Source organism: Pleurodeles waltl, chromosome 4_2 (genome assembly GCF_031143425.1).
Source record: "Pleurodeles waltl isolate 20211129_DDA chromosome 4_2, aPleWal1.hap1.20221129, whole genome shotgun sequence".
NCBI lineage: Eukaryota > Metazoa > Chordata > Amphibia > Caudata > Salamandridae > Pleurodeles > Pleurodeles waltl.
The window spans coordinates 294,697,943-294,725,313 of NC_090443.1; the positions used below are offsets into that span (position 1 = coordinate 294,697,943).

A 27,371-nucleotide genomic window follows, 5' to 3' on the forward strand; every position below is an offset into this window, starting at 1 on the left:
GACTGGCAACAACACAGTGCATAACAGAATGTCAGTGAGGACCTATTTAAAGGGAAGCAAAAGCTCACCAGAGATCGCCCTTATGAGAAGTACACCTCTGAACACGGTGGCCTTCACCTCAACTGCTGGCAGCTATACGTAAAGGACGTCTGCTACTCTGTGCACAACTGTCACAAAAGATACAACTCTCCTGAAATTAGGCCCAGAGGGGAAAGCATGCCAGAGTCTTGTATGCCACTGGCATCACCTAGACCCTTGTATCAGTTTTCTTTGTGGTCAGGGTCATTTTCAAATGGGCCATACCCATCTTCATCTCCCCGCTCAGGAAGAAAGGGCCTGTCCAGAGGCAGCAAGTCCAGGGGTTGAAAAGGTCTGGATAGCTCCAGCATCAGAGCTGCGCACACAGAGTCTGAGATCAGGAAGGGTTAGTCATCCACAGATGCTAGTGGCACTGGGGTTGGTGCCGGAGAGACTTGGGCTAGGGTGGGTTCTGGCACCTACGTTGGCATCAAACCTAATCTGGGGACAGATCCAGAGGGCCTGGCTGGCGTTGGGGGAAAAATCTGCCAGCAATAACACAGCAGAGGTATCTTATGGATCCGTGGGACTCGAAGCCGCACCAGAGAGTGTTGCTTGCCCAAAGATGATTTGAATGGCGTTGTAGAATGCTTTCAACTGGGCAACTTCCGCTTTGGCTGCAGGGAACTCACGGTAGGGCATAGCAGGTCCAGATGCTAACTTTACAAGTGGAGTGCAGGAGTGAGACCTCAAAGCGCATTTGGACAGGAAAGCAAAGAACGCTCCGTTAACTTCTTGAACTTACTCCACTTAATGGAAGAAGTCTCAGCGGCAAGATGATAGTCTGTTGGAACAGTGCAGAGATCTCCCAGGGTAATGGAATGACAGGGAACCACCTTCTGCCATGAGCTTCATTGCTCACTAGTAAATCGCCTGGGAGTGCATAGTCTTGCACTGGGCACAAGCCTTGGTGTCCTGGCCTGCCCCCAAGCACTGGAGGCAGAAAAAGTGGGGATATCACACACATCTGTCTGTGACCTTCGCTGTATGGCTTAAACTCTGTAGATTTAGTAGGGGAGAAGACCGTAGCACACTGGGAGCAACTGGTCAAAAAAGTTGAGAGAAGTTGAAAAAAAAAGTGGTTAAAAAGTGACAAAGGTGGCTTTCCTGGCCCACGCTGTTGCTGCGGAAAGAAAGGAACTGATGCCAGAGCGCCAAGGCGGCACAGATATGAGAATCTGACAATTTCCGATGATGACAACGTCAACACAGAGCTGACGGATGCTACTTATCAGCTCACAGAAATACTGCACAAGATTTTCTGGATCCAGTCCGACTCCTGGGAGATATTCCAAGGTGAGGAATTTGCGGTTAGAAGTCCATCAGAACCAGCTAGTAAAATGCCCCAAGCACAAACTGGAACTTCATCAATAAAGCACACTGATGGGCAGACTTTGCTGCTGAGACCAAGCGCCATGGATTGTCAGTTTTAAAGACAAGCTCCAAAACATATTGGGGAAATGCATATCTTGATAGCCACTTGCAGCTTTGACAGGGGTGTGGGTGGGCAGCTGGGTGAGTGGGTTGAGAACTGACTTGACTATTAGCAAGTTACTGCTGTTTTATCATAATTGTTAGTGGTGAACTAGGTTATCATACTGAGCAATTGCTAGTGACCATCATCTGAACGAGGGCAGATGCCCTTTTGGTACTAAAGCTATACAAGATGCCCAAGAGTTTAATTATTCTCAATGTTCACAAAATGACATCCAGTAAAGTGGTAGCAGCTGTTGAAATGCTATCACTTGTCTGTTCTCAGATAGGATTTTCTTGTTATCTTCAGTACGGTTGCATGAGTTGATGACAAGGATGAAGCTATTTTGGCACTGATTAAGAACCCTAATGTGTAGAGGTGAAACACCAACTGTTGGGTGAGTGTGAGGCATTGCTTTCTACTTCTCACCAGCCAGTCTCCACAAGTTGCAAATCTTCTATAATGCTGAGGGGCAAAGGTGTACTGCCACATGTGGGGCTGTTGTCACCCCAAGGGGCAATACGGTGATCCAGTAATCCATTGCACCTATCACAGACCTGGGTTACTCGAGGGTGTGCTGGTTGGGTGGGGATGTGGCAAACAGGCGCCACTATGTCAATGCAGAGCTGCAGACTGACATGCTGGAAAGTTATCATTTTGAAAGGCTACAAAATGATGCAGTGATTCACTGATCAAAGGTCTAGAATTGGCTGGAACATTCTTCTTTTCTCAGTGAATAAAAAATACAGGTAGTAAATGCACTGCCCCTGCTAATGAGGTGGGACTGGTTTTATCTGTTGTTTCATATGAGGAGGAAGTCTCAGAGGAGATTCAAACTTCCCCAGTTCCGAAGACTAGTCCTAGCGATCAAAACCCACCGTCAGCACAGTCATGAACAAAAGTGTGCAAAGGATGTTATCTACAGCAGCACAAGTCATTTCACACAATATTCAGCAGCTGTTTGTCTCAAGACTTTTAGCTCCTCTATACTTCTCTCCACTGGGCTGGGTTCACGCTAGCCACAGTTGGTTGATGGCTGCCCTTAGCTCTGATGGATGTTTCTAACACTATAGTGGCACCCTCTAGTGATGCTGCTATACATGAATGTTTTTTTCATAACCTAACAGTGTGTTGCGTGAAAATGGAATTTTCAGGATTCCTTTTAAGTTACAGTTAAAGGTACTGAGCTGGAGACAAAACACCTTACAACAATACCAAAGTAATAGTCACTGGACTAATGATGGTCATTGAGGATCTCACAAAACATAGGATTCTATTATTTTTGCCTAGCAGGGTGAAAGCACTGGCCATTTTCATCACTGCTGCAGGCATGACACACACTTCAATGACTACAGAGTTAGGATGTTTGTTCTCCTTGTCAGGAAAACTGTGCCAGAGCATGACATGTTTTTTACAACAAATAAAATTACAGAGACTGTAGGAAGACTTAACTAAAGAAAATAAAGGATGATGGTCAGGAGGCCTCTTTTTTGTGAAATGCTGCTACCTTTGGAAATGCAGGAGCTAAACATTGTCCCAGAACAATGTTTAAAAAACTTGGTGTAGGAAAGTGCCCCTTTTTGGCATGTTCACCCCCACTTGTTGCCTAATATTCGATGCAATTTTGACAGAAAGTACACTGAGTTCCTGCTAACCAGGTCCCCAGTGCCACATCTCATTCCCTGAAAATGTGCAGATGTTCCCCAAATGGCAATACCTTTGGTCCCCTATAAGTCCCTAGTAAATGGTACACTTGGTACCTAGGGGCTGGATACCAAAGACGGTCTCAAAGGGCTGCACCATGTATTGTGCCACCCTCAGGTACCCCTCACCTACAACATGCAGACTGCCCTTGTAGGCTGCATGTCTTGATGCAGATAAAAGTGAAAAAACAAAATGACACACAGCCTGTGTGCCATGTCCCTTAAGACTGCATGCAATATATTTAAGTCACCCCTACAGCAAACCTTACAGCCCTAAGGCAGGGTGCATTATATTACATGTGAGGACATATCTGCAAGAGCAGATGTGGCCCTGCTAGGTCTTTGTTGATTATCTGACATAGTAAGTGCACAGGGAAGCCATTTTAAATACACGTGCTGGACACTGGTCATTATGTGTTCCCCATTTACATGATGGTTTCACTAAAAATAGAGATAGTTGGCATGAAACATCTCATATTAATAAACCCTCACTGATGCCAGTGATGGATTTCTTAATACATGCACGCAGAGGGCACCTTAAAGGTGCCGACTGAAAACTTAACTTTCAGTGTGGAAACTGACTAGTTTTAGCCAGCCTGCCACCACCAGACATGCTTCTGACCCCCAAGGGTATGAACCTTTGCTCTCAGGTGGACAGGAACAAAAGCCTGCTCCCAACAGGATTACCTGCATTCCAAGGCAGGTTGGCTTCAAAGAAGCCAACTACCCTTGGTATGCAGATCTGGCTTCACTCAAACGAGAGAAGCATCTTACAGGCACCCCAAGAGACCTGAGAGGACTTAGGACCACAAAAACCTGGCACTGGAAAGCACCACTGCACCTGTGCTGCCTCGAACGAGCTGAAATGGGCCAACGGTACTAATTTGGTCCCCCAGCCCTCCAGAGACAGAACCCACCTTGGTCATGCCCACTGTGGACTCAGACGACACCTGCAGCCTCTGCCCGCAGGCCTACTTAACCGCAATTGCTCCCAGTGGAGAAAACCAGACTTCTCAGGACACCCCTGTCATCCCTGGAAAAGAGGACCCAAGGTGTCCCCACATCCCAAAGCAACTCAAGACTTGAACTTACCTGTTGATTCTCCTCGATTAGACTCCCTGTCTAAACATACAGCCTCTTTTCAACTGGGCTGAACCCCACTGACTAACATTGGGCAACCAACACTGTACTGCACCCGGCCACCCCAGTACCCCCTGGTGTGACCTGTTAGTGGGGCCTTGGACCTTGCCCCATACACTAAGTATAGGAGATTGGTCCTGTAAGTTGCTGTACTATACCTGTATGCAGTACTTGTTTTTCTGCCATACGATAACATTGCTGCGTCTGAACAATTTCGAAACCTGAAAGTATTTTTCTTGAAAAATGTACTTACCTGATCGTATTGATTCTGGTACCTAAAATATATATGGAAAATGTCACTTACCCAGTGTACATCTGTTATACGTTCGATGGCATGTGTAGCTGCAGATTCACATGCTGTGCATATACTTCTGCCATCGAGTGTTGGGCTCTGAGTGTTACAAGTTGTTTTTCTTCGAAGAAGTGTTTTCGAGTCACGGGCTATGAGTATCATGGTCAGAGATGTCTGACGTAGTTTGATGACCAGAAAGGGAAGGCGTGGGAGGGGGAAAAGCGTATGGCAGTATGGTGGTGGTGTTCCCCACTTTTGGAAGTACTTTTGAAGTACTTGGGAGTGAATCTCCCATTCATGAGTTTGTTGGTGATTCCTGCTTAGGAGATCCGCTAACTGATTGTCTATTCCAGGAATATATTCTGCTAATAGATTAACGTCATTGTGAGTTGCCCATTTCCATATTCTCTGGGCTAGCAGAGACAGCTGAGATGAATGTGTCCCGCCCTGTTTTTTGAGGTAATACATGGTCGTCATGTTGTCTATTTTTATCAGAACAGTCTTCTGTTTGAGAAGGGGTTGAAACAATTTCAGGGCAAGGAACACAGCCAATAATTCTAGGTTGTTTATGTGAAATTGTTTCTGTTTGGGATCCCAATCCCCTTCAATGGTATGATTGTTGAGATGAGCTCCTCAATCTATCATTGATGCGTCTGTTCTTATGGTCTGAGGCACAGGGTCTTGAAATGACCGCCCCTTCATTAGATTGCTGAGAGTCCACCATTGAAATCTGCGTTTGACGGTCCATCAACACTAGATCTTGAAGCTGACCATGTGCCTGAGACCATTGTTGTGAGACATTGTTGTAAAGGCCTCATGTTTTGTCTTGCATGTGGAACTATGGCTATGCAAGATCCCATCATCCCTAGAATTTTCATGATAAATCTTACAGTGTATTGTTGATTTGGATGAATATGTGGAATTAAATTTTGGAAAGCCTGTGTCCTTTGTGTATTTAGATATGCAAGGGCTTTTTGAGTATTTAGAATAGCACCTAGGTAAGGTTGTACCTGTGCTGGTTGAAGGTGTGATTTCTGATAATTTAGAGCGAACTCTATTGTATGCAGGGTGTCTATTACATACTGAGTGTGTTGTGGGCATTGTGTGAAATTGCTTATTTTATTAGCCAATCATCTAGATATGGAAAGACGTGAATGTGTTGTCTTCTTCGGTAGGCTGCTACTACTGCCAGACATTTTTTAACACTCTTGGAGCTGTTGTTATGCCGAACGGCAAAACTTTGAACTAGTCATGTTTTCCAGCTATGACAAACCTGAGGTATTTTCTGTGAGCTGGATGGATAGGTATATGGAAATACGCATCTTAGAAGTCATGTAATATTGTTTCTGTAGTAGTGGAATGACATCCGGCAGAGTTATCATGTGAAAATGTTCTGACAGGATGTATAGATTGAGAGGCCTGAGGTCTAGGATAGGCCTTAGAGTACCATCTTTTTTTGGTAATAAGGAAGTATAGTGAGTATACTCCTGTTCCTTGCTGAGAATGTGGGACCAATTCTATTGCTTGTTTTATTAGTAGGGATTGTACCTCCTGTTGCAACAGAACGTTGTGTTCTGGGGACAGTTTGTGGTAACGTGGTGGACTGTTTGGAGGGGTGGAGATTAATTCTAGGCAATAGCCATTGCAGATAATAGATAACACCTAATTGCCGGTGTGTGATACTTGGCCAATGAGAGTGGAATTGCTGTAGTCTTCCTCCCACAGGAGATGTGTGTGGTGGAGGGGTGGGAAAGAAGCCACTGTTTGGATGGTGTAGTGGCTTGTTTTGAGGCTTGGAACTTGCCTCTGTTTCTGAAATATTGTCCTTCATAGGACCCTCTAAACTCCCCCTCTTTGATATTGTTGCTGCTGTTGCCCCTGCTTTGCCTGGGAGATAGAAGCTTCAGAGGATTGTGGCTTAAATCCTTCTCTGAATTGGAGCCTGCCAAAGGAGCCTCTAAATGGTGTGGGATATAATGCTCCCATTGCTTTGGCAGTATCAGAGTCTTTTCTTAGTTATTCAATGGTGGTATCTACATCAGGCCCAAATAAGTGTTTAAAAATAAAAAATTAAAATTAAAATAAATAAAATCAAAAGGCATGTTAAGTACTGCCTGATGAATTTCTGGTTTAAAACCAGATGAGCGTAACCATGCATGCCTTCTTATTGTAATGGCAGTATTTACACTCCTTGCAGCTGTATCAGCAGCATCGAGGGCAGACCTTAACTGGTTGTTACTTATGGCCTGTCCCTCTTTTTCAACGTGTTGTGCTCTCTTTTGATGCCCTTTTGGGAGGTGTTGTATGCATTGTTGCATCTCATCCCAGTGGGCTCTATCATATCTGGAAAAATGTGCTTGCAAATTTGCAGTTTGCCATTGGTTAGCCACTTGCGTGGCTACTCTTGCCAGCAGCATCAAACTTTCTACTCGCCTTATCAGGGGGAGGAGCATCCCCTGATGACTGGCTATCTCTTTTCCTAGCCGCACTCACCATTACTGAGTCTGGAGGAACTTGATGTGTGATGTAATCTGGCTCTCTAGGAGCAGATTTGTATTTTTTGTCAATTCTGGGAGTAATTACTCTAGCTTTGGCGGGCTCACTAAAAATGTGATCGGCATGTTTGACCATTCCAGGTAACATGGGGCGGCACTGGTATCTAGAGTGAGTGGAAGACAGAGTGTTGAACAATAAGCACCCAATGATAAGCAGCTGCCCTAGAAACGACTTGAGTGTAGGCAGTAGTGTCCTTTGGTGGAGAAGGCTTGGAGGGGTATAGGTCGAGATCATTATCCGGAATAGGATCTGGGTCATATAGATCCCAAGGATCCACTGTATCTCCATGAGAGTATTGGGAGTATGGTGGAGAAGGCAATGGTGGTGGACTATTGTGTGGAGGTGAAAAAGAAAGCTGTGGAGAATGAGGAGAAGTAGGGACAGGTGCTGGTCCTGCTTTTGTTTTTGAACTTTTGCTGGTGGTTGAGTAGAGTCTAATTCCGCTCGAAAAGCCAGCTTTCTTTTAGTTTTTAAAGGAGGTGCAGTAATAATTCTGCCAGTCTCTTTATGTATATGGATTCTAGATTATTGTAGGAAAATGGCTCCCTGTTGCAGTTACCCCCACACTTTTTGCCTGATATTGATGCTGACTTGACTAAGAACTGTTCTGGGACCCTGCTAACCAGGCCCCAGCACCAGTGTTCTTTTATAAAAATGAATCATTGTTTCCACAACTGGCACACCCCTGGCACACAGGTAAGTCCCTTGTGGCACCAAGGGCCCTGTGACCAGGGAAGGTCCCTAAGGGCTGCAGCATGTGTTGTGCCACCCTAAGAGACCCCTCACCTAACATGCACACTGCCATTGCAGATTGTGTGTTGGTGGGGAGAAAAAGGCAAAGACGACATGGCATCACCCTCAGGATGCCATGCACACAAAATGCTGCCTGTGGCATAGGTAAATCACCCGTCTTGCAGGCCTTAAAGCCCTAAGGCAGGGTGCACTATACCACAGGTGAGGGCATAGCTGCATGAGCAATATGCCCCTACAGTGTCTAAGTCCATTCTTAGGCATTGTAAGTACAGTGTGGCCATATTAAGTATATGGTCTGGGAGTTTGTCAAAACGAAGTCCACAGCTCCATAATGGCTACTCTGGATACTGGAAAGTTTGGTATCAAACTTCTCAGAATAATAAACCCACACTGTCAGTGTTAACAAAATGCACAAAGAGGGCATCTTAGAGATGCCCCCTGTATTTTACCCAATCCTTCAGTGCAGGATTGACTGGTCTGTGCCAGCCTGCTACTGAGACAAGTTTCTGACCCTCTGGGGTGAGAGCCTTTGTGCTCTCTGAGGCCAGGAAGAAAGCCTGCACTGGGTGGAGGTGCTTCACACCTCACCCTGCAGGAACTGCAACACTAAGCAGTGAGCCTTAAAGGCTCAGGCTTCGTGTTACAATGCCCCAGAGTACCCCAGTTAGGGTAGATGCCTGCCCCCCCAGACACAGCCCCCACTTTTGGCGGCAAGTCCAGAAGAGATAATGAGAAAAACAGGGAGTAACCACCTCCTCAGCGAGGACAGCCCCTAAGGTGTCCTGAGCTGAGGTGACCCCTGCCTTAGTAAATCCTCCATCTTGTTTTGGGGATTCCCCCCAATGGGAATTTAGATAGGGATGTGCCCCCCCTCCCCACAGGGAGGAGGCACACAGAGGGTGTAGCCACCCTCCAGGACAGTAGCCATTGGCTACTGCCCCCCAGACCTAAACACACCCCTAAATTGAGTATTTAGGGGCTACCCTTAACCCAGGAAATCAGAGTCCTGCAGCCTACACAAAGAAGGACTGCTGACCAGAAAGCCCCGCACAGACGACGGAGACAACAACTGACTTGGCCCCAGCCCTACCGGCCTGTCTCCAGACTCAAAGAACCTGCACAGCGATGCATCCAGCAGGATCAGCGACCTCTGAGGACGACTCAGAGGACTGACCTGCACCCAAAGGACCAAGAACCGCCCGAGAACAGCGGTTCTGTTCAAAAACAGCAACAAGAAACCAACTTTAAAGAGACGCTAACTTCCCAGCAGAAGCGTGAGTCTTCACACTTTACACCAGACGACCCCCGGCTCGAGTTTGGAGAAACCAACACTGCAGAGAGGACTCCCAGGTGACTCCGACAACCTGAGTCGACCTCCCTGCACCCCAACAGAGACACCTGCAGAGAGGATCCAGAGGCTCCCCCGGCTCCACCCGACCGTGACTGCCTGGTAACAAAGGAACCCGATGCCTGGACCAAGCACTGCACCCGCAGCCCCCAGGACCGAGAGGAACCACCTACCAGTGCAGGAGTGACCAGCAGGCGCCCCTCATCATAGCCGAGAAGCCCCCCTGTGCCCGCCCTGCTTGCATCGCCACAGTGGCCCCTGGGTCACTCCATTGCTTTCGACAGCAAACCCGACACCTACTTTGCACACTGCACCCGGCTGCTCCTGTGCCGCTGAAGGTGTGTTTTGTGTGCTTGTCCGCCCCCCTCCCAATCCACCCTCGTGCTCTACAAGCCCCCCAAGTCTGCTCTCCGAGGACGCAGGTACTTAGCAGACTGCGACTAGAGCACCCCTGTTCTCCAAAGGCACCTATGTTGTTTGGGCCCTCCTTTGACCACTGCATCTGACCGGCCCTGTGTTGCTGGTGCTGTGGCTTTGGGTTGCCTTGAACCCCCTAACAGTGGGCTGCCTATCCCCAGGAGACTGAACTTGTAAGTGCTTTACTTACCTGAGAAACTAACGATTACTTACCTCTGCCAGGAACTGTTGATTTTTGCACTGTGTCCACTTTTAAAATAGCTTGCCATTTTAACCAAAACTGTGTGTACTACTGTTTTAAATCACAGTTCTATACTTATCTGTGTGAAATACCTTACAATTTATATACTTACCTAAAATTTTAATCTTGTGGTTCTAAAGTAAATTAAGAAAATAATATTTTTCTATATAAAAAGCTATTGGCCTGGAGCTAAGTCTTTGAGTGTGTGCTCTCATTTATTGTGTGTACAACAAATTCTTAACATTACCCTCTGATAAGCCTACTGCTCGACCACACTACCACAAAATAGTGCATAACTATTATCTCATTTTGCCACTATCAACTACTAAGCTGAACCCTTGGACTCTGTGCACACTATCTCTCACTTTCAGGTAGTATATACACAGAGCCAACTTTCTACAATTGCCTTTCATCCATAACCTCTGGCTGAATCTCTGTGTCCTCATCAGAAGGCTTGTAAGATTCTTGCATCAGCTTTGAGATTTGTTTAAGTGTTTTCGAAAGTCCTTGCTCCTCTGTGTATGAGGATTTTTTTGGTTCCAAAGTCTAAATCTTTTTCGGTCCCGAAAATGAAGTCGGCTGTTTCAGCTCCGAAGCAGGGCGTCGAATCTTTGACTCCGAGGAGTGAGGACGTTTACAGAGTCCGAAGTGGAACTGTTAACTGTCTTGCTAAACTCCGAAGTGGACCGAGGAGTGGCCTTTTTTGGCGCCAAACCCCAAGGTCGGTCAACAACAGTCTCTTTTCAGGCTGAACCATAGCATTCCAGGAGTGGTGTAACCAAGGCCTTCTGTAGTTTTTTTTTTATATATGGGCGTAGGGTCAGACGTACTCATGTGCTGGCCAGCAGTGATAGGCCTACCTTCTTCTAATTCTTGCTCGGAGTTGGTCTCTCGGATGGAGACTGCTGTACGCGCCTGTTCTTCCACGACGTCGAGATGTTCTGTTCTTTTCTATGCCATTTTTAATCTTCGGGCTCTGCGATCTCTTAAGGGCTTCTTGGGGCGAAACCTTCTTCTCGGTGGTCTGGAGAAGGGCACAAATTACAAACCAGATGTTGGTCTGTATATGGGAACTTCGTGTGGCACTGAGGGCAGAATCAAAATGGAGTCCGATCCATCAGGCTTCCACGCGGTAGGCCAGAGTCGGGCGCACGCGCCCAGAAGGGCAAAATCTAGATTCCAACAGTACTATCAGTTCGATGCTGGATGGAATACACGATCTAAACAAGACTGATCATTTCTGCAAACAGGTGGAGAAGTAGATAACTGTATGCTTTAACGTTGTAGACTCCCTCAGCATCAAATGTCTCCTAGACATTAAGATAATGGTCACTATACCTGCTGTCAAGGTCATGGACCTTAATGTTGGGCCAGAAAGGCACAGTTTCCCATAAAGAGATCTTCTTTTGGCTCACCCCTGAGAAATAGCGGCTGGAGGTCTGCTGGGAGAACCACTTTGTACTCTCGCACCAGACTTTTCAGAGAGATTCCCAAAGTCCATCTTTGTGAAGACAAAAGAGCTACATCTTTCTCTCTACTAATAAATACATCGGGAAAACAGGCTGTATGAAAATGGGTATCCAGAAGATATTAAATGAACTATTCATAAGGACCCGTCTTTTTCCTGGCATGAGGAGCACGTCTCAAAAAAGAGATGGCATTATCGTGGAGAGAGGGCGACGTTTTTGCTCAAAAAAGAAGCACATTCCAAGTTTCAAACGATATCAAGTGAACACTTTTAACAAAGGTTTAGAATAATTGACATGTGAAAAAATGCATGGATGGTGGAGATCAGTGCTCCAGGATCCTATTTTTAAGAATGAGAAACAACTGAAGCAAGTCCCATTGATGGGCACAAGGGGATTCTAAAATATTGGAGTTCCTTAAAACTGCAATGTCAGTTTATCAGCCTTCCATAGTTTAAACCAATGTGGCTACATTGCCAAAACTGAAAGAGATTTTGCTGGTCATCTGATTTAGCCACTTATTTTAAACTACTTTAAACTGGCTTTTCTTTTTAGAGAAAATACAAGACACTTTGACTAATATTTCATTTAAATAGGTTGCCTTTTTTGTATTTTAAATTGGATTTTCTAATGAACTCTGGATTCCAGGCATGGGCAAGCCAATTCATGTCCTAGGGTTGTCAATGGAGATCTCAACAATGAAAACTAACAAATGTACAGTTAATAACTAAGGCCTAATTTAGTGCAACCACCAAACTGACTGTGCTGCAGTGTATGACAGGAGGATTAGTGTGACTTTTGCCACGTAGTCTATTAAGAGGCTTCCTCTAAAGCCGTAAAAGTTCAAGGTATCCTTAACCCAAACACTGTTGGACCACTTCATTGGCACTTCGATGGGTCCTACATGACATTGATGACCTCCATGTACCTTTGAGTATACATCAATGGTGATCATTTATAGGCATGAACAAAGTCTGTGAGGGATATTTTAATGAAGTAAGACAGTCTTAGGTAAGAGTCCATTTTTTCTATATTTCATTTGCTGCAGTGACCCTTGTACCAGTTGAGAAATCAAATTTTGAGATTATTCTGGAAGCATACGCTGTAAAGTATTCTGCCACTTAGGGGATGGATCAAATATTTCTCCTCTAGCCTTTTCTTGCACTGTGGGAGTTAATGGAGTGCCATTTAGTGGCAAGCACTTCCTCTAGTGATGCAAGACATATGGCCTGAAAGCGTCGGTTTGGGGTCACCATCTTCCCAATCTTTCCCCCCCTATTTAGATCTTTTCCTTTGTTTCCTATTGTCTATATAAGCCCCTCCTGTGTGCTCCCTTAGGGCACTTTTTTACGGGGAGGAGGAAGGGGCACATATATAAATCTAGTACATTCTTGAGGTTGCAAAACTCCTTATGTAAATAGCCAATTTATTTTTCAGCATTAATCTTTTCTGAATTCACATGTTGTGAGGTACTGCCCTCCCACACAGATAGGCTTAGATGAGTGTGTGCCAGCAAACAGGAGCTTTAGAACTTTGTCAGACCTGTGCCTCTCCCTTGAGTTGAATGTCCACAAAACAGCGTCCTCGTGAATATGTTTGTAGGACCATGTTGCTGCCTTATTTATGTTGATAATGGTGACTTTTGAATAGAAGGCAAGTGTTATACCATCCTTCCTTTTTTAATGAGCCCACGACTTCTCCTCCAGCTTCACCTTTTCATAACATGTTTGTTTTGCCTCTGCTATCCATGGTGCCATGGTTCCCTTGGACATGGGTGAACTCTAGCTAGCTGCTGTAAGGAAATAAAGACTTGCGTTCCCTTCCTGAATGGTTTTGTTTCTTGTATTGAGTTCATTACTGTCTTTCTCACACTTACCACCCCGGAAGTTCCTGCATGTGGTTACCATCTTCAGAACATTTCCTGATTAGTTGCTGACTGTCAGTTTGCCCATCATTTCTGGGGAGGTGACTTGGTTACATATTAAGCCAGAAAACTCTTCAAGCTTCAAAAATTACTCCTACTGATAGGTAACCAATTAGTTTTTAAGCTTGAATCTTTTTCTGGATTCATATGCTGTTCCTTGATTCTGTAGCAGAATCTGTCTCCTTGGGGTGGTCAGATTGAAATGCCCTGGAATTTGCAAACAAGCCCTTAAGTACCCTGTGTCCAGCCTGTGCTCCTTGTGTATCTAGAGGTCCACACAGTAATATTTTGTGAGCATCTGTATCGATGACCATTGTGCGGCCATACCGATGTCGCTGATACGCCAGGAAGGGCAGTTTTTTTTTTTTTACCTCGTTTAGTGTGCCCAGGGCTTCGTTGGTAGTGTTTCCCCCGCTTTAGTGTAGTAAGTTTGTATTATTAGCAGACTCAGTCGTGCAATGGTTCAAAAGGTTACTGATGTGCCTTTAGTCATCCTTTTGAAGGAGACGAAGAGGTAAGTTCCCCTTTCTTACGGTATGTCACTCTTAGAGACAGTACATGAGTGTCCTTTGCATGTCTGAAGTGTGCACGGCACTTTTAGCATGTGTATTTGGGTTCTGAAAGAAAAACGGTAGATTATGGTTTGGTTAAAGTTTAAAATGTGATACCACCTTAGTGGGGGCTAGTTCTTAGAACCACCATGCCCTTATGTATTTGCAGTTATGCCAGGACACAGACTGGAGTACCTATAGGTGTGAGCATACTACGTCTGCTGGACTCTACAAGGCTCTTATCTTTAGGTTTTCCATTTGCACTTCTATGTGGGATGGGTCCATGGTGAAGGCAACTGCAGAAGTTAATCGCTGGAAAGGTTTCCCCCACAGTAACGTTTTGTGTGTTCCACCAGCTTATTTCCAGATGCTTCGTCCCTGTGACAACCACTAGATGCTTCCAACTCCCCGTGGCTTGTGACCATCTGTTGTTCATCTACTCCTAGATAAGGCATGTGTACATTTTTTCCTGTGATATGAGAGGATGCATGAGGCCATCATACCCATTAGTTGTATTACTGTCCTCACTGTCAGAGACTGACCTTTCAGGTATAGGAGATTTTGGTATTTTAATGTCCTTTACCTCCTGGGTACAAGGTAAGCTTTTGCTGCCTATGAGTTCAGTGTCACTTCCAAGAACATGCTTAACTTGTCCCATGCGAAAGGATGATTTCTCTAACTTTTTGGAGAACCCTAGCTTGTGTAGTGTCTGCATCACTGTTTGTATCTCTTGCTGTCATTTGTGTCTTGAATATGCATTCAGTAGCCAGTCTGCCTGCCTCTAGGCATTTTAAAAAAAACCTTGGTAAGGATTTTATGCACCTTGAACTAGTGGTGTACTTTGTCATTAACAAATATGAGGTATCATCAGAACACCTGAGTCTTTGGAATGTATAGGCAGTCGTTCTTCTGATCTATTGCATCCCTGAAGTCTCCCTCCTTCTGAAGTGAAATGACGCTTGCTACATCATCTCTTCAAAATGTTTTGCACGGTAGAGAAAACCACAATTTTCTCTCCAGAAGAAAATCACTCTAAATATGGCAAATACCGATAGCTTTTAAGAAAATACAGTTAAGGCCAAATGTTTAGTATAAAAATGTTTCCCTTTCATAAAAAAGATACATGACCACTCAATTCCAAAATGTGTGGTGTTCCAGAAATTGAGTCCATAGGCAGAAATCCCACCATCACCGGGTAGTTTTACCATGGGCTTTGGATTCATAAAGACATTTTAAGTGTTTAGAGATTCTCCCTTTGACACAGGGTGGGGGTGGTTCAAGTATTTGAGAATGCAGAGAAGATTGATAAACAATTCTCTTAAGCCTTGGGGTCTAAACGTACGGACAAGGAAGGGATGGTGTCTAGCTGCTCAATATTTCTTTTTTTTTATTATTATTTTTTAATTGCCATATCAATTTTTTTCTCATTTTCTGAAGATAAGAAACTGGCAAAACTGGCAGCCATTTAATGTATCTTTTGTCTTTTACTAAATGCACTCAGCAGGGGAGAAAGGTAAAGTAGTTTAAAAATGAGATACAAGGAGGAATTTAACAAAAACAGCTGAATGAGAGGTCAATGAATACCAACCTTCACTTTGGGTTTCGGCGCGAGGATCACCTTTTTCTTTGCTCTGACAATAGAGAAAGCAACTTGTGAGAAAAGAGACTTAAGCAAAAAGATTGCAAACACCCACCCACCCAAATGATTTCAAAATGAGAATGCGTATCTCAAGTATTAGCCCCATCCAATCTTACTTCCCTAAGGCTGCCCATAATCCTATGACTAATCAATAAGTAGAAAATGAGTTACTTACCTGTAATTGCAGCAGTATTGGCATCTTTCATAGATTCACATGCTTGAATCATTCCCAGTCATTGACGTGGGAGTCCAAGGGTACCATAACATAGCAGTACGTATCATTACCATAGGCCTAAATGGCAATGAACAGTCTCTAACATATCAATGTTCTTTTATAGAAGGAACAAATTTGAACTATTACCAACCAGGCGTCTTAATATGACCTGTGTTGAGTGTAATAATGCTTGTTTGCGCTCACCTCTGCAAGAAGAGTCAGTGAGATACAAGCCTTCACTATACAAAAACCATTATTGCATTTGACTGAGGACTACGTCGTATTAAGGACAAATCGTCCATTTATTCCAAAAATACCAATTCACTTTCCTCTGAATGAACCAATCATTCTACGCACTTTTGTTTAATACAGTGACCCCCTACTGAGCAACCGCTTCATACTCTGGATTTCAAGAGATGCCTTAAATTCTGTTTGCATCGTACAGAAAAGATCTGCAAATCTGATCAACTTTTCGTAGCATATAGTCAAGCACATCAAGGGTATGCAGTTACCAAACCATAATCACAAGATGGCTTTCCACCACAATCCAGTTTTGTCATTCAAAGGCAGGTAAATCGCTTACAGCCAAGGCCAAAGCAGACTCAACACGGGGAGTATCCACCTCAGCTGCTCTTTCTGCCGGTGTGCCACTGGAGAAGATTTGCCGTGCTGCAACGTGGAAGAATGTCAAGACATTTACGCAGCACAGCTGCCTGCAGTCAGCACTCCGAGAAGATGCAGCTGTAGGACAAGCGGTTTTACTGCACTTATTCTAGTAAGGTGAGCCTCTATTTAGAGGGACATTTCTTTACAAAATTACATATGTTTGGTTATTACATGCTATTAACTGTTATTCTGGTTATAATATATTATGATTACAAAAGGTAATTATATTGCATTGTTTTATTACCCACCATCCGCAAATATTATTTGTATTGTTTCGTAACAGTGCTGGAAACTGCTTGCTATTCTGATTCAAGCATGTGAATCTATGAATGATCCCTTAACGAATAAGGAAATTAGTTCCGTATCTGTAACTGCAGTTATCCAGTATTGGTATCTTTCATAGATTCACATGCGACCCAACCTCCTCGCCCAAGAGGCTCCCCAACTCATATACCACTGCTCCACTTGTGCTCAAAATTAGGGAAACTGCCTCCCTGGGGAGCGTTCTAGAGGGTGCTGTCGCCCGACTGGTCATAGTTCAAATTTGGCTCCTTTTACAAAAGGACATAGATATGTTGTTAACCCCTTCTGTGCCGGGGACGTAATGGTTACATCCACTGGCACAGTGTTCCTGTGCCGAGGACGTAACCATTACGTCCTCGGATATGAGTTTGGAGGGCTTCCCTCCCACCCCTCAGGGCAGGGATGGACAGGGATGCCCTTCACCTTCCACCCCCGAACCCCTCTCCCCCACCCCCAAGTGACGTCTGATGATGTCAGCGCAGGATAATGCACTGACCTCATCCGAGGCCACCTCCCCATCGCAGTGGAAGCTCACCTTCTAGCACGATCAGAAGAGAAAAGTAAAGCATTTCTTTCCCGATCATGTGATGGGGCCTAGGAGCCTTCAAAGGGAAGGAAAGGAATTTCCTTCCCTTTGAAGTGCCTCAGAGCATTTCAGAAGCCGGATCATGGAGTGAAACGACTTAGGCACCAGGGATTGGTGTGTGTGTGTGTTTTCTTTAGGGGGGCAGCTCCTTGGGTAAGGGTGGCTCCCCATGGGGGCATCTTACTGTTGGCCATATCTGCCCCCACCCCCCTTGGGGGCAGACTGGCCTATTTTTGGAAGGCCCATCTGCCCTCAAGGGGGGGCAGAAAGCCCACCAGAAACCAGGGAAGATTTTGTTTTCTCCAAAATAAGAGGGTGGGGGTATGGCCATACCCCCACCCCAAATAAATTGGGCCAAAGTTGTTCTGCCCACCAGTGAGCAGATGGGGCAATTACCTCTGATCCAAGCCCCAGGGGGTGGGGGCCAAAAGTCTACTACATGCCAAGAAATACAAAAATAAAAAAGTTTAAAAAAGTAAAAATAAAAAATAAAAAAAAATAGTGAGGTTGTGGCTACCAACCAGCATGGGCCTGGTTATGCCCCCACCCCAACTGAAGGGGGTAACAGTTTTTCAGCTCTCCCCAACACACACTAAAACATCTTATCCCACAGCAAGCAAGACGACATTTGATTATTATGGGTTTTGGTTTTACATTTGGGCCATGAGAGCTTGGCTAACTCTCAAAATCGTTCCACTTGGAATGTGCTGCACTTTATGGACTGCACTGTATGGACTTTGGGACGCTGCCATGCAGAAAAGTCCACAAGACCTAGACACATCTGAAAACTAAACATCTGAGTGACTCCAGGTTGGTGTGTTTCACATGCACCCCACACCATTTTCTTACTCACAATGCCCTGCAAGCCTCCAACTTTGCTGGAAATCACACATTTTCCCGACATTTTTGTGATGGAACCTGCAGGAATCCACAAAATTCCTACCACCCAGCATTGTTTCATCTATACCAATAAAATAACTGCTGCACTTGTCAGCCTAAAAATGTTTTTTTTTTCCAAACTGCCCTTTTGGACACGCTTTGGTTCCCCCTCAATTTCGACATGTTTTTGGCTCTTCCCGGTCAGAAGCACTTGGCCCACCTACACAAGTGAGGTATCATTTTTACCCGGAGACTGAGGGGAACGTTGGGTGTTATGAAATTTGTCCCAGTGCTGTGATCCCATACAGAAATGTGGGAAAAATCTAATTTTGTTTAGCTAAATTTGAGGTTTGCTGAGGATTGTGGGTAAGAAATTATTGGGGGGGGATCCACGAAAGTCACACCTCCCTGGACTCCCTCGGGTGTCTAGTTTTCGGTAATGTCTGGGTTAGGTAGGTTTCCCTAGATGGCTGTTGAGCCCAGGTCCAAAAACGCAGGTGTTTCCTGTTGTGAGCATTAGGCCTACCCACGCAAGTGAGGTACTATTTTTATCGGGAGACTTAGGGGAACACAGAATAGCAAAACAAGTGTTACTGCCCCTTGTCTTTCTCCACATTTTTTCCTTCCAAATGTAAGACAGTGTGTAAAAAAGACTTCTATTTGAAAAATGCCCTGTAATTCACATGCTAGTATGGGCACCATGGAATTCAGAGATGTGCACATAACCACTGCTTCTCAACACCTTATCTTGTGCCCATTTTGGAAATACAAAGGTTTTCTTGATACCTATTTTTCACTTTTTATATTTCACCAAATTATGCCCAGTATACAATGTAAGCCCGTTGCAAGGTGCATCTCCTTTATTGGCTCTGGGTAACGAGAGATCATGATGAACCTACAAGCCCTATATATCCCCGCAAACAGAAGAGTCTAGCAGACGTAACGGTATATTGCTTTTGAAAATATGACATCGCAGGAAAACGATACAGAGTAAAACGTGGGGAAAAATTGCTTTTTTTTTCACCTCAATTCCAAAATCTTTTTATTTCAGTTGTTATTTTCTGTAGGAAACACTTGTTGGATCTACACAAATTACCCCTTGCTGAATTTGTCTACTTTTGAGAAAGGTTTAGCTTTCTGGGATCCAGCATTGGTTTCACACCCATTTCTGTCACTAACTTGAAGGAGGCAAAAAGCACAAAAAATAGTAAAAATGGGTTATGTCCCAGTAAAATGCCAAAATTGTGTTGGAAAATGTGGTTTTCTGATTCAAGTCTGCCTGTTCCTGAAAGTTGGGGAAATGGTGATTTTAGCACCCCAACCCTTTGTTGATGCAATTTTCAAAAAAAAAAAAAAAAAAAAAAAAAAAAAAAAAAAAAACACAAACCTCCTTCTGCAGCCTTTTTTTAATTTTTTTTCGCTGTATTTGGGCTCATGTCTTGGTCTCCTCCAGGGGAACCCACAAACTCTGGGTACCGATGTTGGGAAAAAAAAGGACACAAATTTGGAGTGGATAGCTTATGTGGACAAAAAGTTGAGTGCCTAAGCGCAAACTGCTCCAAATAGCTAAAAAAAAAGGATCAGCACAGGAGGGGAAAAGGCCTGGCAGCTAGACTGTTCATAGCCATTAAGTCCCATGGTAATGATACATGCTGCTATGTTATGGTATCATGGGACTCCCATGTCGACGACGGGGAATGTATGATTCAAGCATGTGACTCTATGAAAAATCCAAGACTGAATCAGAACAAGTTACTTACCTTCGGTAACGCTTTTTCTGGTGGATACAATAGCTACCTGTGGATTCCTCACCTTATGAATTCATCCTTGCGTCAGCATCCGACGGAAAGTCTTCCTCCTAGCTCTTCATGTCGACGGGGACGTCACAATTGCACAGCTCCACGCGACTCTGTATGACGTCACCGTGCCAATAAGAGGTCCTCGCCGGCGTGAGGACGTCAGTTTCACCTATTTTTTACTTGCCTTTGAGGCGAACAGATGAGAACCGACTTCCACAATAACTCCAATAAATACATATATACATAAAACCCTTATGATGCAGCATAATCAAAAACCATCATTTATATATACAGGAAAAAAATATAATTTATACACATATCTATACAACCACATATCCTAGTGCAATCAGACAGGCAACAGGGAGGTGGGTGGGACTGTGAGGAATCCACAGGTAGCTATTGTATCCACCAGAAAAAGCGTTACCGAAGGTAAGTAACTTGTTCTTCTGATGGATACAAACTACCTGTGGATTCCTCACCTTATAAATAGAGTCCCAAAGCAGTACCGCACTCGGGGGTGGGTGCCCGTCTGATTACACCAAGAAATCCTGTAAAACAGATTGCGCAAAATGGCCGTCCCTCCGAACCTCAGCATCCAAGCAGTAATGCTTAGCGAAAGTGTGGAGGGACGCCCAAGTTGGCGCCTTACAAATGTCCACCACCGGGACTCCTCTTGCCAGGGCTGAAGTGGCCGACTTAGCCCTGGTGGAGTGGGCCCTGATACCATCAGGAGGAACTTTGCCAGCGAGTAGCAAACTTTTATATAAAGAATGACCCACCTGGAGAGTGTTCTTTTATGGACTGCTCTGCCCTTCCGCTGACCAACATACCCCATGAACAGCTGATCCTCCAGGCAAAAGTCTTCCGTCCTCTCAATTTAAAAACTGAGAGCCCTTCTAGGGTCCAATCGATGGAGTCTCTCTCCCTCTTTAGAGGGGTGGGGAGGAGGGTAGAAAGAAGGAAGGGTAATAGTCTGTCCCATATAAAAAGGAGTGACAACTTTTGGCAGGAAAGCCGCCCGAGTTTTCAGTACCACTTTATCAGAGAAAAACAAGGTGAAGGGGTGTTTTACGGAAAGGGCTTGTAGCTCCCCAACCCTCCTAGCAGAGGTTATAGCAATAAGGAATACAGTCTTAAGAACCAAATACTTTAAAGGACATGAATGCATTGGCATGAACGGTGAACCGAACCCATCAGAAATGTTAAAACAAGATTTAAATCCCACTGAGGCATGTGAAAGGGTGTGGGGGGAAACTTATTAAGCAAGCCCTTAATAAACCTATTTACAATCGGAGATTTAAATAAAGAGAGCTGGTCTGGGGGACAAAGAAAAGCCGATAGAGCGGCCAAATAACCTTTCACTGTAGCTACTGAACAGCCTTTCTTTGCAAAATCAAGAGCAAATAACAAAACATCAGAAAGGTGGGCTTTCAAGTGATCCTTCTGTATCTCTCCACACCAAATAACAAATTTATCCCACCTACTGGCATAAATGGATTTAGTGGAGTGTCGCCTGGATGATAGAATAACATCCACTACATCCGGTGGGGGAGAAAAAGAACTCAGGTTGCCCCGTTCAATCTCCAGGCATGAAGGTGCAGGCTCTGGAGGTGGGGGTGTAGAACCTGCCCCTACGACTGCGAGAGGAGGTCTGCCCTGAGCGAGAGACAGAGGGCACTTTGAGAGTTGTAGAAGGTCTGTGTACCACACCCTTTTCGGTCCATCCGGTGCCACTAAGATGACTTGGGCCCTTCTCTGGGCAAATCTTCCTCAGGACCCGAGGAATCAAGGGTTGGGTGGGGGGGATGCATAAAGCAACTGGCCATCCCAGGGTATTTGAAACACGTACCCCAACGCTCCTACGGATACTGGAGAGTGCAGAACGACGGGCAGTGCGCATTCTCCCGAGTGGCGAATAGATCTACCTGCGGAGACCCCCACATCTCGATGATGTACCGGACTAGGTCTGGATGGAGACGCCACTCGTGATCGGCCAAGAAGTGCCGACAGACTGTCCGCACGTACGTTCAGAACCCCGGACAAATGATTTGCTATAAAGCAAATCTGATGGTCCTGAACCCAGAACCAGAGCCGCAGAGCTTCTCTGCAGAGAAGGTACGACCCTACTCCTCCCTGCTTGTTTACGTACCACATCGCAGTAGTGTTGACCGTGAGGACTTGAACGGACTGACCGTGAAGCGAAGGGAGGAAGGCCTTGAGAGCCAGACGTATCGCCCGCAATTCCAACAGATTGATACGAAACATCTGTTCCACCGGAGACCAATGACCCTTGATCTCCAGATCCCCAGATGAGCACCCCACCCTAGAGTGGAGGCATCTGTAACAACTGTGGCCACTGGAGGTGGTAGTGAGAACGGCCTTCCTCGGGAAAGGTTGCCGTCCACTGCCCACTATTGGAGATCAGCTGCAGTGTCCCTGGAGATCCTTATCGAATCCTCGAGATCCCCTTTGTGCTGAAACCACTGCCTGCGGAGGCACCACTGAAGCGCCCTCATATGCCAGCGCGCATGAATGACCAACAGAATGCAAGAAGCAAACAGACCAAGCATGCGCAAGACCTTGAGGACCGGAACAACCTTTCCATTTTCAAACATTGGAATCAGCGCCTGAATGTCCTGAATCCGCTGAGGCGGAGGGTAGGCCCGATACAATGTTGAATCCAGTACTGCCCCTATGAACAGGAGGCGTTGAGAGGGCTCCAGGTGAGACTTGGGCACGTTTACCAAAAACCCCAGATCGAACAACAACTATGTTGTCACCTGCAGGTGATGCAGCACCAGCTCTGGAGACTTGGCTTTGACCAACTAATCGTCCAGGTAAGGGAATACCGCTATTCCCTTCCGCCTGAGATGTGCTGCAACCACCAACATCACCTTTGTGAAGACTCGAGGTGCTGAAGTAAGCCATAACAGAGGGACCGCAAACTGGTAGTGTTGAGACCCCACCACAAACAGGAGATACTTCCTGTGCGACTTGAGTATAGGGATATGAAACTATGCATCCTGCAAGTCGACAGACACCATCCAATCCTCTTTGTTCAACGCCATAAGTACCTGCGTTAGAGTCAGCATTTTGAATTTCTCCTGCTTGAGGAACCAATTCAAAATCCTCAGGTCTAGGATCGGGTCTCAGGCGACCGTCCTCCTTGGGGATCAGGAAATATCTTGAATAACAACTCTGACCCCTTTCCCGCTCTGGAACCAACTCTATCGCACCCTTTGATAACATGGCTAGAACCTCCTGTTGCAACAACAGAAGATGGTCCTCTGAACAAAACGAGGGACGGGGGAAGGGAGGAGGGAACACCTGAAAGGGGAGAGCATATCCTTTTTCCACAATATTCAACACCCAGGAGTCTGCTGTTATCAACTCCCACTTGCGGAGAAAATGACGAAGCCTTCCCCCTACAGGAGAGGCATGTTCGATAAAGTGGGGAAAACTAGGGCTGCTTCCCCTGCTGTTGTCCACCAGAGGAAGAGGATGACGAAGAATGGTGCTGCTGGACTGCCCCTTTAGCTCTAGCCCTCCCACGCCCTCTAAAGGGTCGATAAGATGGATTGGCAGGCTGTTCAGACGATTACTGGGGCATCCGAAAAACCTCCCCACAACCAAAACCTCTGAACCTGCGAAAAGACCTATACGGGGCAGCAGGGGGTATCCTGTAAGCCTAAGGACTTTGCTGTAGCTCGATTCTCCTTAAAACGTTCAAGGGCAGAGTCAGCTTTCCCCCCAAACAGCCTTTCACCATCGAAAGGGCAAGTCCAGTAAGGTGGTCTGTACATCCGAGGAGAATCCAGAGGGCGTCAGCAAAGCGTGCCTCCTTGTAGCAACAGATGTTCCCATCGCCCTAGCAACTGAGTCAGTTGTATCAAGGCCAGATTGTATAATCTGCTGCGCCGCAGCCTGTGCTTCCGAGAAGAGTGTTCCAAAAGGCCTCTGGGCCTCCTGTGGCAGATCCCCGGCCATAGCCTTGGCTGAGTCCATAAGGGCATGGACATACCTGCCCAGCACACAGGTAGCGTTCGCAGCCTTAAGCGCCATGCTGCAAGACGAAAAGATCTTTTTTGAAAACTGCTCCATTCGTTTTGACTCCCTATCAGATGGGGCTACAGGAAACGAACCAGGAGCAGATTTTGTGGAGCAAGACTCTTGAACCACTAAACTCTCTGGGGTTGGATGAAGTGACAGGAACCCAGTATCCCTGGGTGCTCCCCTATGCCTCCTTGTCACAGCTCTATTAACAGCCGAAGACGAAACTGGTTTCCTCCACAAGTCCATAATAGGCTCCAACAATGCCTTGTTGAAGGGCAGCAAAGGATCAGCTGAGGGTGTAGAGGGATGCAGCACCTCAGTTAGCAGATTTGTCTTTACCTCTGCTGCAGATAAAGGCAGGTCTAAATAGTCTGCTGCCTTTCTAATGACCGAGTGGAATGACGCTGCCTCCTCCGTAAACTTCCCGGAGATGAAATGTCCTATTCCGGGGAAGTATTCAGCCCACTGGCTGACCCCAATCCTTGGTATTCCTCCAAAGGCTCCATAAGCTCACCATCTTCCAACTGCCGGTATTATTCTTCTTCAAGGAGTCGCAAGGCCTTTCTCCAAGATCTCAAGCGGGATTCTAACCTCGGCATCGACATCGAATCCACCGACACCGAAGCCACCGCTTCCGAATCCCGACCAGGCACAGAAGATGATGTATGGATCCGAACATCACTCGGACCCGGCGCCGACACAGACTCCAACATCGCCTTCTTCGGAGCCGGCTGGCCAGGGGAGAGCATTGGCTGACGCAGAGATGGCAACGGCGCCACAGATCTAGATGGTGACACCATACCTTGAGGAGACATCGACGTCGACACAGCACCCTCAACCGGGCAAAACGGCTTTATCTGATATGGAGCCAGGGAGCCCAGTGAAAAATCTAATGGCCCAGTGGGACCCGCCGGTGCACCAGTAGGGGCCATAGCCTGGAAAATAGCATACATGACATTTAAAAAGGCCGCCGGATCTGCTCCCGAAGCCGGGAAGGCAGGATATCTCTGATCTTGATCCTGCTGTTGCACATCAGGCTCTTGCGGCGCCGGTGAAAACGGAGGGCTATGAGGAGCCACCCCATAGACTGATGGCGTCGGAGATACTTCTGGACTCTGGGGCTGCGGAGTCACAGTAGGGCTCACCTCCCAATTACTTGGACGTCAGCAGATGGAGACCTCGACCGGCTCCGTTTCGATCGGCGCCGTGAGTCATGACAGCGCTGTGAGTCATGACGCCTCTTCTTGTGCCTCCTGGAAGAAGCGTGAGATGAAGCCCTCTTGTGGCCCTTCTTAGCCTTCGCTAGGGAAAGCTTGGCCTCTCTTTAAGCGCCTTAGGATTCATACTCTGGCACGATCCACACCCTTCGACATTGTGCTGAGAGCTAAGACACCAAAGGCAGTTCTCATGAGGATCAGTGACCGACATCCTACCGCCACAGTCATTACAAGGCTTGAAACCCGATTTTCTCGGGGGAGACATTGTAACTACCAAAGATACACACTATCCAGCGAGCCAGGAAAAAAACGTTGGTGTCGAAGGCACGGAAAAAAGGAAACTGACGTCAGTACGCCGGCGAGGACCTCTTACTGGCACGGGGACGTCAGACGGAGTCGCGTGGAGCTGTGCAATTGTGACGTCCTCATCGACATGGAGAGCTAGGAAGAAGACTTTCCGTCGGATGCTGGCGCAAGGATGAATTCATAAGGTGAGGAATCCACAGGTAGTTTGTATCCATCAGAAACACAGCTTTTAGGGAATATATGACAAAGACCTTAGTATATGTGAGTTACCATACATGACAATGCTCAAACATGTAGCAGTCTCTACAGGGACCAATTAATTGTTGTGGTTACTTATCCAATTAATTTTTATTTTAAACAGAAGTGCAGAAATGCTGTGACTGCTTTGTGCGTCAAAAGGAAAATGTGATACATTAAAGAAATTCATAAACCGGAGTGTGACAGTAGCACAGCAGCCTGCGGCCTGCTCAATTGCTTTAGGACCTTCCGCAGCTCCTTTTCCATTTCCCCTTAATTCTTTTGGCATGGTCACCATTATTCGCAACACTCCATTATTTGGACCAACAATCCCGTCCCCCAACAACCACCCTCTCATGTTCTCAGTTTTCACCTTTGAACTCTAAGTACATCTTGGCCTCCTCATTGCTTTTTCTTTGGTCTGTCTAAAATTCTACATTCCTCTTGATGACTATTACTTTGACCTGGGCTGAAACATCATTGACTATACTTGTATGTGGAACAGAGATTAAAATACAAAGATTTGTTTTATTTTCTTATTTCCCACATGTTACTAAATCACACCCCTGTTGAGGAATCTTTTTAATGTATCATGTGCAAACCACCATCCTTTGGAGCACCAAACTCTTTTTGCACTTCTAAACTCTTTCATGAAGATCACTTGGGGAGCTTATTCAGAAGAACTTGTTCATAATTCAGAAACGCTATGCACTTCAACTAAATTATACACTAAAAATGTTGTTGTGGATACTAAACTGATATTTAGTAGCTGTCCTAATTAAATTTCTCTGAGGGAACCAATGCATTCCCACATATATACCATTACCCAGGCTTACCATTGGTCATTTGAGATGCCTTTGTTCTCCATCATACAATTGTTAAGTAAATCACAATATTGGAGCGATGTTTAGCACCACCTCATCCTTCACCTGTTAGTTAATTTAGCTTATCAAGACGAGTTGACTGCAAACCATACTTTAAATGACAAGTCTCCCCCCTCTCCTTCCACCATGACCTTTCTAACACCACAAATATCTTCCATGAATCTGTGCGCTGTTCATCAATTGTTTAACTGCTACCAAAGATGTACCACTCTGATACATATTCGCTCAGCTAGCAGCATCTGCCTTCTAACATGCCACACACTGCCAGGCCTTTATATTTACTATTGTAAAAAATCTTCAGGACCTCCTTCTTTCACCATCCAGCACCGTACAATCTCCCAATCATACTGCTGCTACAGTGAACCCGGGCGCTTAGAGTTTCTCTTCAGTGTGTCAGCTTTGAAGAAACCATTGCCTACAATAACAGGTTCATTACGGAACAGTACAGCCCTTGAACACTGAGTGCGCTGCAAATCTGCATTATGAGTGTTACTAAAAAAAGACAAATGCTAAATAATATGCACCAAAATTAACAGCAGTCAGAGGTCCCTCCCCCCCTCCCCAAATGGGTTGACCTTCATGTCTGCTCAATAGATTACTTTTTCCATGAACAATATTGAGTTGCAGGTACAGTTACTGTTCTAC

At 45.6% G+C, this 27,371-nt stretch overlaps 1 protein-coding gene across 1 annotated transcript in view; it reads right to left on the reverse strand.

Annotated features, from left to right (window-relative positions):
- UBN2 (ubinuclein 2) overlaps window positions 1–27,371 on the reverse strand; it is a 588,508-nt gene that overhangs the window by 149,813 nt on the left and 411,324 nt on the right. Inside the window, exon 13 of the mRNA XM_069231231.1 lies at window positions 15,532–15,574. Coding sequence (XP_069087332.1) covers window positions 15,532–15,574 — 43 coding nt within the window. The remainder of the gene's footprint in view (window positions 1–15,531; window positions 15,575–27,371) is intronic.